Source organism: Larus michahellis, chromosome 3, assembly GCF_964199755.1.
Source record: "Larus michahellis chromosome 3, bLarMic1.1, whole genome shotgun sequence".
NCBI lineage: Eukaryota > Metazoa > Chordata > Aves > Charadriiformes > Laridae > Larus > Larus michahellis.
Window position 1 is genome coordinate 73,509,839 of NC_133898.1, and position 12,996 is coordinate 73,522,834.

At 49.7% G+C, this 12,996-nt stretch overlaps 1 protein-coding gene across 2 annotated transcripts; it reads right to left on the reverse strand.

Moving 5' to 3' along the window:
* Nucleotides 1–376: 376 nt before the first annotated feature.
* Nucleotides 377–11,972, reverse strand: HEY2 (hes related family bHLH transcription factor with YRPW motif 2). 2 transcript variants are annotated; one of them, XM_074580832.1, is made up of 5 exons: nt 11,752–11,972; nt 10,483–10,561; nt 10,291–10,374; nt 7,528–7,609; nt 377–2,596 (listed from the first exon to the last, which is right to left on the reverse strand). In XM_074580832.1, the coding sequence occupies exons 1-5, from the start codon at nt 11,832–11,834 to the stop codon at nt 1,914–1,916; spliced, it is 1,011 nt and encodes a 336-aa protein (XP_074436933.1). In that variant the 5' UTR covers nt 11,835–11,972; the 3' UTR covers nt 377–1,913. The 2 variants fall into 2 exon arrangements, with proteins under 2 accessions (XP_074436933.1, XP_074436934.1); XM_074580833.1 differs by lacking the exon at nt 10,291–10,374.
* Between the last annotated feature and the right edge of the window lie 1,024 nt (nt 11,973–12,996).

The following is a 12,996-nucleotide window of genomic DNA, read 5'->3' on the forward strand; positions in this document are numbered from 1 at the left end:
GGTAAAAACTACCCTCTCTCAATACAGATATTTAATGATGTCATTGGGTTAAAACTTTCCCCTTCTGAACACAGGATCTGAAGGAAAACTGAACGTAGAAATCCCAAGGACTTTCGGGGCTCTCCAGGGTGGACAGATGGGTTTGTATCATTAAGGTACCATCAACGCAGAATCAGTTTACAAGCCTGAAAACAAATACTGCTTTACTGACTGCTTTTTTCTGCCTATTTCAGAGCACGCCGTATGAGACGGGCCCCCTGGCTGAGCAAGGGGAGCAGAAGAGGACAAAGCAGTCCTTACTAGTGTCAGAAACTAACTTTGCAACCACGAGTTATTCCTTGAGAGCGAAGAAAAACTGGACAAATCATCCATAAAACGCAGTCAAAAAGGACTTCGTTTAATTAGTGATATGTAAAGACTTTTGCATAGAAAAAAGGTTAACAAAGTAATGCATAAAAGACCGACTAGGTACAGTATTTTTAAAACAAATATTTTAAAGTATATTTTGCATAATGTTTAACATTCTCAATGCTTATTGCTTTCTCCACACAGCAGAGAAATCAAGTGCATAATAATACATGCTGTGTTTTATTTTTATTTTTTATTTTTTTTTTACATAAAATCTCTAGTTCTTGACTGGATGTATTAAAATACTTAGGTTATTTTAAGTCACTGTAATAAAAAAAATGAAAGCAAACCATTTTATGCAGCACTAGTTGTCTGGGTATTGACAAAATAATTTACTGACATACCCTTTAATACATTCATTTTGGTTTGGAATCAAACCCACATTACAATGTTGGCGTGTTAATAGCCAATTTAAAAATTGTTCCTACCGTAACTTCATTCATACCCAGAGTGATCGTTCTCCCTGTAGTTGATAGTGAAAAGAAGAGGGATCTTGCACAGAATCGGATAAAAGTAAATGTCCAAATACAGCTAAATAAATTAATTTGAACTCTCACAACACCGAGTCTCTTGTATTGGCATGAATCAGCCGTATCCAAGTGTGCAGCACACCTTAAATAGGTGGTTGCTTGTGGGTGCATGACAAATTCACTGTTTGTACAGATACAAGCTAGCACCATATTTAAGCCATAAAAACAGGGTGCCTCAAGGCTCACAGGCAGGGCTGAAACGTTCATTAATCCCAGCACTGTTAAGATAATTGCTTTTACCAATGCTATGCTAGATGTCACAATTTGGCAAGTCTGTACAAAGAAAGTGAACTGAGGAAGTGAGAACTAGGCTGTCAAATTGAACATTCTTCCTCGGCAATCTTTTGGCTAAAAAAATCTCTCCCCTCCAAGAGCACGCTCTTCCCTGGAAAGATACCCAAGTCCTGAAGCTGAACGCAGGATTTCCCCTCTCTCCCATACCATTTCCATACCTGTGCAATGTTATTTGTTTTAGCAGAAGACACATATATATAACTTTTTTATTATTATTTTTTTTCAATGTCAGGCACTTACGAAACTCAAGCTCATTTTTTCTAGCCTGGGGAGACCCAGTAGGTGCGATCCCTCGCCTCTCTGCTAAACAAGGATGCATAGCTGGAGAATTATTAGTTCTAGTGTCTACGCATTTCCCAGGACACCTCTACACGCTGATACGGCCGCGCTGTTTCTGCAAGCCACTGCCGCTCTCTCAAGGTGCCTCCAGCGAAACAAACCCAGAAAGAAGAAGAAGAAGAAGAAAAAGGTGGTATTGCCCCGTGTCCTCTCCGACGCCTGAAAGGAGGAGGACAGCCGTGCCGTTCCTCAGTGGGCTTGCCGGCACCTCTCTTTTTGCCCTTTGGGCGAAGGCAGCCCCTTGGCCGCGGTGTGGATGTGGGTGTGCGTTGGGGGGTGTGGGGGGGGAGGCTGTGCTGAGGGGGAGGAGGGAGCCGGCCCGGGAAGGGAGAAGGGGGAGACTTAAAAAGCTCCAACTTCAGTCCCCCAGGGTCGGTAGGGTTTAGTGCTGCCCCCGCTGCCGGCCTGCTGAGGGCTGGCGGTGGCCGACACAGCCAAGGGAGGGGTGATGGCCGTCGCCGCAGCCACGGCGGCAGCGGCCGCGCTGGGGGGAAGCATGGGGAAAGCGCCGGTGAAGGAGAGGGGGAAGCTCTGGGCAGCGGCTGTGGCTGCCGCCGCCGCGGCGTGAACAGTGGCCGAGAGGGACAAGAGGGAGGTGGAGAGGGGGGGAACGCAGGGAGCGACGCTGCCGGCGGAGGGGACTCGGAGGGCGGCGTCGGCATGGGCGAAGGTGGCGGTGAGCAGGGCAGAGCCGTGGTGGGGGGCCATGTCCGAGGAGAGTCTGCACGGGGCGGCGTCGGAGGCGTGTAGTCCGTTCGGCTGCAGCAAAGCAGCCGGGAGGTGGTGAAAGGCAGCTGCCCAGTGGTGAGGGTGCAAGGGGTGGTGGTGGTGGGCCATGGAGGAGGTCATGGCGGCGGCTTCCCTCTGAGAGGCGCAGGTGCTCAGGTGGGACACGAGCCTAACGCGCAGGGGGTCGGACGTGTCGAGGCCTTCCACCGAAGTCAGGTACCTCGCCACTTCTGTCAAGCACTCCCGGAAGCCAATGCTCATGAAATCCATGGCCAAGGAATGAGCGTCAAAATAACCTGCAAGGGGAGGACAAAAAGATGGGTTGAGTCTCGAGCCGGCTTCCCAGGTGACATGTCTGACCCGGTCCCCGCTCAGCCACCAGACCTCCTAGCTACAAGTTAAGATTTGCAACGTGAGAAGTTTGTTGTCTGATCTGTAACCGATTTGTGTGACCATCCCTGTAATGCAACAGGCTGCCATTGGTTTTGCAGACAATATACAAATGAAACGAATTAAGTCCGTTGGGTACTCGTGATACTTAAAAAAAAGATACACGATGCCTCTCCTGGAAGTCCTCAGCAAGCTGCCGTGGTGCGGCATTGACCCTGTACGCACACGCACACGTGTGCGTGCGCGCGCGTGTGTGTGTGTATGTGTGTGAACCAGACGTTTATCCACACAAAGAAAGAGGCTGGAGATCAGAGAGCTTGCATGTACTGCCCTGCCTTTTCTTCCCTACGCTGGCATTCCTGGTAACGCCCTCAAACTATTTCTCGACATTGTGAGATAGTTGTTGTAACTGCTGCCGGGGTCCCATCTACTTCACAGAGTCATTAAGACAATATGACATACGGTGTTATTTAACTACAAACTAAAAACATCTTGTCATGACTCTGCACACACACAATAAAAAGCTTTACTGAGAAAACGTTTTATGCAATGCCATTGCTAATTTGGAGATGGAAGACTGACAGTCATATGGCCCATGAGGTATTTCAACAAACAGCAACTGGATCTCCACAGGCCTGGGATAAAAAAGCATTTGAAAAAAAAAAAGTCTTATTAAATGCACATGAAAAGATATTCCCTTTCTAAAAGGGTCTAGCATCACATCTAGTGCCTCAGTTGCAGCTCGTCAGCTACAAAAACCTATTCCAGTTTTTCAAATTTTCCTATTTTAGTTTAAATGTAGTCTCCTTGGGTGAATAACATCCTATCCACTCCCAAACTGGCATGGTGTTTTTTCCTCTTTCTTTCAGTGAGAATTTTTAGGTATGCATGACTATGATGCGTGTTAGTATAGAGGTACAATCAAGTGCCCTTATTATGGAGGATTCTGGCAGCAGTACCTCCATTAGGATTGCACTCTCTCGCATGAAAATCTTTCTGAAAAATCCTACCACCTTAGATGGCTGGTTTCACTTTTGTCAGCTTTCAAGCTAGAAAGGAGCCTTTCTGCTGCTGCACGCCCACATTATAGAATTAACTTGGGCACATTTATAGATGTCGCCACAAAGCCCCTGCCTGCTATACACCCCTTCTTCCCAAATTACGACGGCACTTCTGTTGCAGGCTGCCTTGCTCATCTGAGGCTGTACAAAACCCAAGAGAAACTCTGGCTCGGCCAGTGGATGGGTGGGCACGAAGGGTCGAGGACTGGTCTCAGCAAGGCCTGACTCCTCGCGGCTTTTTTCCTGCCAGGTCCACTGCGACCAAGGGATCTGTGGAAATGCCGCGGCTGGAGTGAACTCCCAAGAAACAAAACGCCAGGCATGCCCGCGGTGGGGAGCTAGCAGGATACCTGCTCGGGTGCCAGCCAGCCTGGCGTGGGGACAGCCTCCGCACCGGAGGCTCCAGGACCTCCGGCGGCTTCAGAGGGGCTGACGCTCAGCCAAAGCCACCTCCCAGCTCTGGCCACGAGTCAGCCAGCCTGGGAGTCCTGAGAGCGCGCAGCTCAAGCCAGGGCTTCCCAGCCTCCCTCCCTCCCTCCCTCCCTCCGGACCGGAGGAGACGTGGGGGATGTGGTTGTCACCAGCTTCCCCTGAGTCTGAGCTGCTGGCTCTGTGATGAGCCATCCCAAAGCCCTGGTGATCCTGGCTCCCTCTCAGTCTCCTATGGTGGCCGAGACATGAAAACAGAGGGGAGATGAGAGCTGGGACTCCCAGGCTCCATTATGTTTTGATTGTGATGGTTATCTTTTCCAGGTTTCCCCTCTGCTGGCTTCCCCCTTCTGAGAGAGACTTAAAATTGTTGTTTCTCATTTCTTTCCAAAACCCAAGAACATCCTCCACCACCCACACGCATACACACCAGCATTTCGTAGGGAATGGGAAGTCTTGGCTTTCCTTCAGCTATCCTGGTAACCCACTTGCTCTGCACACAGGACACCGGCTAAGTCATTTGAGCTATATTAACCCATGTTGCTGACCCAGGTGTCAGTCACCCAAGCTAAATTTGCAGTGAAGCTGCAAGAAAACAACACTGAGGTCCCAGCAAGCTACTCGCTGCTGACAAATTACTCCTCCCCTGTGCTTGCTCTTGCATGGTCAGCGAAAAGCCCTGGCCCCAGGCCAAAACAATAACTCAAAGTGAAGAGGAGACCATTGCCCGCACCTGCGTCAGGGCGGTGGAAACGCGGAGTCTGCGCGGGACCTCAGAGGCGGCAGCCTGCCTGCCCGGGCAGCTCCGAAAAGCAGAGAAGGGACGGGAGCCACCTCGGATTTTCTTCTGCTGTGCCCACCTCGGGCTCAGCATGCTGAGCAGCGTCTGCCTCCATCCCGGCGTTCCGAGCCCCGGGCATTCCCCATCGTGGGTGTCCTCCATTTCTGCGTGAGGAGGAAGAGGATGATCCCTCCCTAGCCCCCAGTGCAAGGGAGCATAAGGGTATCAGGACCTATTTCTCCCTGCTGCTGTAATAGCTTTTGTCCACAGGAAAAGTGATGGAACTCATTTTTTCGCTGATCCAAAAAAGTTTCTGGCTCGGAAGATGTTACAAAGTGGGAACAACTACACTTGCAAATAAAACAAATATCTGCCTTAAAAACACCCTAAGAAATTATATTTAAAGCTGTTACTTGGGTTGCAAAATAAAACATTAAGCAAGCAGGAAACGCAGGCTTAAACTTTGCCCGGCACTAACTCGCAAACCTCTTTTTCTTAAAGTTTCTTAATCCGTGCAGTGAGATTACTCTTATCTCCGGGTCAGAAGGCGAAGATAAAGTTGTAGTATCTGAGAAGCGACCAGGTATTATGTCGATGTGCCACCCACTAAGGACCATGGTGGGGAAGGCAGCTGTGGGTATAAGCCGGCATCACCTCTCCCCGCACCCCGACGCTTCATCTGTTCCCGCACCATCCTCCAGCAGCCAGAGGAACGCCGGTGCCAGCCGGGGCAGGGAGAGGCACGGCAGCAGTGGCAGGCCAAAGAAGAGACCACAGGACCTGGGACTGCTAACAAAATCCAGCTCGTCTGGTTGCAGCCAGAGGCTGGGTCTCTGCCGACACCTCACCCTGCCCGGCAGCTCCCGTCCCAGGATCTTTGTCCTCTGCCCCACTCACTGGGCCACCCAACCTGGCCCAATTATAAAAGGCGAACATCAGAGGGGTGGGAGCTGCTGCTGCAGCTTTTCGGAGGAACGATGCGCGGCATGAAGCGGGGGTCAGGTCGGGACAGCCGAGCTGCACATCGCGTGGGGAGGACGAAGCGGAACGACGGCGGCTTCCCCCAGCAGCTGAGCGTCTGTCGCCCCAAGTGAGACAGAGCTCGTGGAACGCCGGCACGCAGCCACGCGATTACAGACGGCACCATCACATACACACACACACAGAGGATCTGAATTCAAATTGCACAAGCATGATCAATTCTGGCATTTCGTAACTTTCAAGAGCCTACCTTTACCAGCAAAATAGGGCTTTTTAAAGGACAGTCTTAGATATAAAATTAACTTTTTTTTTTTTTAGATTTAATTCTGCACATTTTCTGAGGAATCCAGAGGTGTGTCTGTTATATGAAGGACAACAAAATCCCGTTCACCTCTTCTAGAACAAGCTACCCATAAATTTTAAGCTGAAATGAACTCCTAGCAAAAGCCTCTTCACACCTAGAAAATACCTATGTCAGCCTGGTGTTAATTTTCACAAATAACAGAACACCAGCCTTTGACATGCCATCTGTTGTTAAGCACGCACTGATTATAAGTTGAATTCTGTAATCACTGCAAGGTACAGGGAGAAGCAGTAATTCAGTCACGGGCTGAAAAATGTTGAGTTTAATCAAAGTAGGAAAAGAGCGAGCAGCAGCCACCTCTTTTCTAGCCTTTACTGTCTATATTGCAGTATGGGTCAATGAAAAAAATCGGCTGCTTCCCCTTGCAACAATTTGAACCATAATCACAGTCAATGGCATGGGACGTGGGACCGTGCTTTACAGGAAGCCAGCAAGTTTTTCACTCCAAATAAGTTCCAAAATCATGACTACACAGAAATACCTCGTGGGTGGCTGAAATCATTTGGCCTCTGGCCTGGGGAGGGTCAGCTTGCACAAGTGAGGTACGCTCGGCAGCCGGCTGAGCCAGTGGGTCAGCCAGGGCAGCCCCTGCGTCACGCCAGCACCCACTGACAGGGAGCCACGCAGACCTCTGACACACAAATATAGCATAGGAACATGAGCGCAGAGAGCAAGCACGGCTGCCTCTCTGCTTTATCAGATACCTGGAGCTGCACAGAGCAAGACCGGGTTTTATTCTGGTGAATGAGACGGTCTAACCTGGCATTTAAAAGTCTTTCCAGAACAAAGAAAATACACGGAACGCAACAATGAATGTTTCTCTCCATCCGCTTCCTTCGGTATAGCTGCTGGGTAATGAGGTTTAGCATCGGTTTTGGGCTACACAATTGTTGCCACAAACCTCCTGTTTATGTTTGGTGTTTGTGTATTTGTTTTGTCTCCCTGTGCAGATTTCAGTGCTCTTTGGAAACCCCAAACAAATCTCTGACTGGGCTGCCTGTGAATGAAGCCTTTACTGCCACAGTGTTATGAAAGCAAACACAAGCCCAGGGTCAAGTGCTTCTTTTGTCCCAGTAGTTCTTTCCCACGAGTTCAATCCTGCCATTAGCATTGATTTCCACTCCTTTAATCTGGAAACGCCTATCACAGCTCCTCAAAGCACTTTTTTTTTTTTTTCTGAGATTTCCCCAAATATCAGAAAAGAAACTGTCGGCTCCTTACCTTTACCTCCTGTCGCCTGCAGCATCTTCAGATGATCCACTGTCATTTGCAGTATTTCCGCTTTTTCTAATTTGGCAGATCCCTTTGAGATAAGAGACTCGTATAAATAAAGGCTTACAAGTACTAGAAACTTTAATTTTATATACTTTCTACTGAGCTCAGCGTTATGGTTTCAATTTCCCCTATCATTAGGACATTCTCGGCTTAATTCTTTCGCGAGCATCTGCCTCCCAGACTTTGTCTAAGGACTAATGCCGTCTCCTCTCTAGCAATACAAGCAGCAGCAGCACAATTTTGCTTTATTAAGGCTCAGCACAGCTCTGGCCTTGAAGACAGTGTAGAGACAACATCTTCATGACATGAGAGAAATACGTAACTTTATGGACTTCCTTTTTAACAACGAACACAACTGGCAGGACAGGTCTGCACGGTGATCGATGAAGACCCTGCTGCAACATTTCTCCTCTGCTTTTACCAGTAGGTGTCCCTGTGGACACACACCCAGAAGTATCCCTCTTTCTTAATCGCCAATTAATTTTCGTCATGTCATTTGGCTGCTGAATATTCTATTCTCATTCTCGACTGAAAAAACAACTGCACAGTCTTTTAAGTTAGCGAGAGGCCTAGGTTGCAGGGACTGTGAAAAAAGAGAGTTTAGCTCCTCTGTCAGTAAAAATCTTTTCTGCTACTGAGGGTGGGCCCACAGAACTATGAAGAAGTACTGGAAAAGTATAAAATACAACTCAAAAGGTAGTATTAATATATTAATCTATAAATAAAACTATTTTGCATGGTAGCGTTCCCTCCAATATCTGGAACACACCCAGACGACGGAGTTGACCATGCAAATGTTACACCGGTGCGAGAGTTCATCCCTTGGCACCAGCTAAAGACAGGACTGCACAAGCTTCAGCCACCGGCGGACGGCATCCCGCAAGCCAAATTTTTCTCCTAGTTATCATTCAGGGCCGCCTCACTGCCGCCAGCTGTCCCGCAGCCCCAGCCAGCTTCGCCCAGGTTGCCCGCGTGTAAGTTAGGTAAGGCTCTCGCCCTCCTCCGCAGCCCTGCTTCGCCCGCCCCAATCTCTGCCAGGAACTCTGGAGAGCAGAGCTGTGATTTGGGAAAGGAGGAAGGGAGGGAGGGAAGGGAGGCGGAAGCGAAACTAAACCTCCAACTTGGAAACTTCAGTGAGCTGAATGTCAAGGAGCTGGAAGAGGACCGATGACTTTGTCCTTGGCATATTGCAGAAAAATGGTGGGGCTTTCTGAACAAAATACAGCACGTGCTCGTTTTTATGCCAACTCATTTTATTTTTTTTTTTCAATCCGCTTATTGCTTTCGGCGCTTTCCTTGTACAAACGGTGGTGTGCATGTTAATTTTTGGTCAGAATTCCCCATTTTACATGCGACTACATCCTGTACTTTTCTCAGACTTCATCTTTTCCATAGACACAGTACAAGCCATCTCAGTGGGAGTGACTAATAGCTAAAAACTGCATGGCGCTGGGTAATTTCCAAAGGCTCTGTAGGACTTGTTTTATAATGTTTGTGGTTTTCCAGAAGTAAACAATAAAATGGGACAAACAACTGTTGTCTCTTGCCCCTGTTTATCTAGCTGAAAATACCCCGTCACTCTGCTTTGCCAGAACCTACGCAAGGGCACAGTTACAACTACTGGTTATTAAAAACGTATTGCAGGTGACACAAGTCATGCTCTCGCCATGATGACAATATTTAAAATTTCTTCTTAGCTTTTGTTCAGACCAGGGATGTAACAGGCCTAACACGGTGCGGTGTGTGCCACGCAGTTACCACTGACATTCAGCACTTTGCAATCCTGCTCTCAAATTTTACTTTCTGGTTTTCATTTGACTGTTACGAGGAAGTCAGGTTCTTTATTTTCAGTTGGTTCCTTTTTATTGAGATGTAGTGTCAATTGCACATAGCCATATATCTTCAGGTACCTCCAGTAAAACAGGAACATGGCTAAATATTGAATCAAAGCCCCAAAAATAAAAATCAAGATATGGAAAAGCAAATAAATAATTTAACATGAATGGCATAAACAAAATGCCCTTTTTTACAGGACAGACGGTATTCTTTTGGTCTGTAATTTCATAACCAAGGAGCTGAACCAAAGTTAGCTGGATCTTCCCAGCCTTCCCATTGAATACTTTCTCGCTGAAATTCTTTGAACGTATCACTGAATTCACTAGCTGACATGACACGGGCCTGTTCCCTGTCCTAATGCCTTGGTTCTAAAGGGTCATTTTAAAACATGAATAATCCAGACTGTCTGTTGCCTTTTCAGGAAACTGGATTGATTAATTTGCAACTGAAATTATAGATTACAAAATATATGTTTCTTAAAGTAGGGGCGAGTGAGATTATATTTAAAGATTTAGACAGAAGACTTACTGACATACAGGTTTGGGGGAGTTGTGTTGGGTTGGCTTTTTTTTTTAAAATACGGAGTAAAGCACATTTTTAACAAAAACCACTACTGGAATTCATCGAAAGAACAGAGGCAACATGAACACAGTCACCCTTAAGGGAAAAACAAGCCAAAGAATGGAAATGTTTTTCAGCCTTATAATGAATTATGTTTCTAATAGTTTCGCCACAAGAAAGCATTTTATTGAAATGCCTGTTTTGTGCCAGATCAGGACACATACAATATTATTTTAATGAGTTTTACGAGAGAATTAACATTGCCAGATGAGATACAGAATTTAAAAAAAAAAAAAAAAAAAAAGGGCTTACTTGTTTTTCAAAAGCAGTTGGCACAAGCCGCCTCAGCTCTGATAAACTGTTATTTATACGGTCACGGCGCCTTTTCTCTATAATCTATTCCCAGAAAAACAAAACACGTTAAGTTTACAAAAAAATGTTGAAGGGTAAAATCACAGCACACATGCAAACCGTCACACGGGAAAAGAATTAAACGCAACATACCCCTCTTCTTTTCTTTCTGGCCATAATCTGAGATGTTGTTGTTGGGGAATTTGATCGAATGACAGAGCTATTACTTTGCCTGTGAAACAATAAAAGTATGTCAGGTGTTGCACAACTTGACACTGCTCTTTGAAGATACTTTAGGTCACCATGTTAAGTATGCATAGTCCCTCTCAGGATGTTTTCAATGCTTATAAGATGCGGTTTGCACGGCACAGTATTTTTAGAGAGCGAGAGACGTTTCATTTTTTGTTGCCCCAGCATATATTTTGAATTGACAGGACACTCTTTCGGAAATAAAGTCCCTTTCTGGAGAGAGTTCACTGTCCAGCTCAGTGGGTTTTGTTTTCATTGCATATAAAACCCTGCCTACCAAATACAGGCTGAAGAACACAGACCAAAACCACCTGAACCATCTCTATAGGCTAACAGCAGTGGTTAACTACATGTATCCGATGCCACAGGCTCTGCCTGGCCCGCCAGGTTTTGGCATTCCTGACCAGGGCTACAAAAGTCAATAGATGCTCTAGTACAAAGCCAGTTGCCCAGCCAGGGTCTGTTTGCATTGTCCCACATCAGGAGTGGAATTCAAAATCCCCTTTTAAAACTACACTACCCACGAGTGCGAAAAGGCTTTTATTTCATCATGAGCGAGGGGGAAAAAAAAAATAATCCAGTAGCTTTTGCTAGTCGTTTAGCCACTGGTGCGGATGGGACGGGGCCCCAGTCCATGTGCCTCTCTGTTGCCACGACCACCTTCGCCCCCCACCGCGGTACCGGCGGGGATCCCGGGCCCGTCCCTCCTTGGGCACCCACCGCCGCTCACCCGCCGCACCGGGGTCGCCATTCCGCTACTGCGGGCCCCTCCTCACTTGTCTCAGCTCATTTCCCACCGCCGCCGCCTCCCTTAGGTCGCTCGGCCTGCTCAGGGGATAGTTTGGAAAAGGTCTGATTTGAAACCGGCAAATTAAGCGGAGCTAATGAGCTGCAGCCCGGTGCCTCACCAGCTACTTGAGCGCTGCGCCTTATTTCGAGGCTCGGGCTGCTGGACCGCGGGGCAACTTCTTGAGGGGGCTACCGACAAGCTGCTAGTTGGCATGGAAAGGGACAAACCCGCCCCCCACCCCCACGACGGGGCGGCCGGGTTTAGCCCTCGCTCTGCCCCATCCCGGGGCGCATCCCGGCCCACACCGCTGCCCGCGGAGACGGCGGCCCCGGGGCGGAGGGGGGGCGGACACCCACGACACACAGGGGGGGTGTCCCACTTACCCCGAGTAGTTGTTCTCGCTCCCCACGTCTATCGTCTCGTCCATGTCGCTGTCTGAGGTAGTTTCCTCGCAAGGTCGCTTCATGGTGGGCACAGGACGCGGCGCAGCTTAACAGCCGGGGTGGGGGAAGAGATAAATAAATCCGGGGGGGGGGGTGCGGGGTGTCTCCGGCACGGCACAGCACGGCTCCGCACCGCTAGCAGAGCAAACCCTCTCTGAGGCGCTTTCCCACGCCGCGGCACAGCCTCAAGCCCGACAGCCCGCCCCCGGCAAGGACCGCCCCGCCGGGGGGGGAGGGGGGACATGGGAGGCGGCGGGGGGGGCCGCCCACCGCAAGGGCGCGGAGCGGCGCGGAGGAGCGGGCGGCCACGCGGCGGGGAGCCCGACCGCCCTCGGCCCTCGGCAGGCGGGGAGCGGAGCGGGACAGATGCCCCCGGCAAGAGGCTGGGCTGGGCTGGGGAGGGGCGCGGGGCTCCGGGGCATCCTCGGGGTTCGCCCGCCGAGGGAAGAAGCGGGATCTGGCTCCCAGCTCTCCCATCCGGCTGGAAGTTGGGGGGGTGCAGCCCCGCTATCCCATCCGTCATTTGGGGGGGGGGGCTTCGCTGCCCCCAGCCTGTAAAGCCCCGAGACGGATTAGCCCCCCCCGCCCTCTCCTGCAAAACCCCCTCCTGGCCGCTACTCGGAGGCAGCCGCTCCGGGGATGCCGCGGGGTGTCTGGTAGGGCACAGGAGCGCAGGTTTGGGGGTTGTATAAATCACGGGAGAGGTATAAATCCTGGGAAAGGTACAAATCCCGGGAAGGATTTATATCCCGGCGCGGCCGGGGGGTGCGGCCCCGTCCGTCCCGTCCCGCAGGGCTCCCACGGGCGCGCCGAGGGGTAGCGGGCGCTTGCAGGGACAGGAGCCAAGTACGGCGATAATCCCGGCTGGAAAGGACTTGGAGGAAATTTAGCGGCTGGGTTACCGGCGGATCTGTAACAGGCGGGTTTTATTTTGCTTTTGTTTGGGATCCCACCCCCCCTCGTTTGTTTGTTTTGTGTTTTCTAATTCCGGATGCCTAATAAAATACATTCGCGGTGGTATGTTCTCCGCAGAAACTGAATCATCATTCGCTTTCGGTGACTGTCTCCCTCTGTCTGTTCCCCCCCCCTCCCCCTCCATCCCCTTTGTCACCTTCCTGGGAACAGCATCCCGGAGGATTTGCAGCCGGGCGGGGAGGCGATGGGGATGCCTCGGTCGGGCATCCC

Coding starts and splice junctions, on each gene's coding strand:
- HEY2 (XM_074580832.1), bottom strand. CDS start 11,834: ATGAAGCGACCTTGCGAGGAAACTACCTCAGACAGCGACATGGACGAG. Junction 10,562..11,751: donor AGCGAGAACAACTACTCGGG/GTAAGTGGGACA, acceptor ATTGTTTCACAG/GCAAAGTAATAGCTCTGTCA. Junction 7,610..10,290: donor CAACTGCTTTTGAAAAACAA/GTAAGCCCTTTT, acceptor CTTATCTCAAAG/GGATCTGCCAAATTAGAAAA.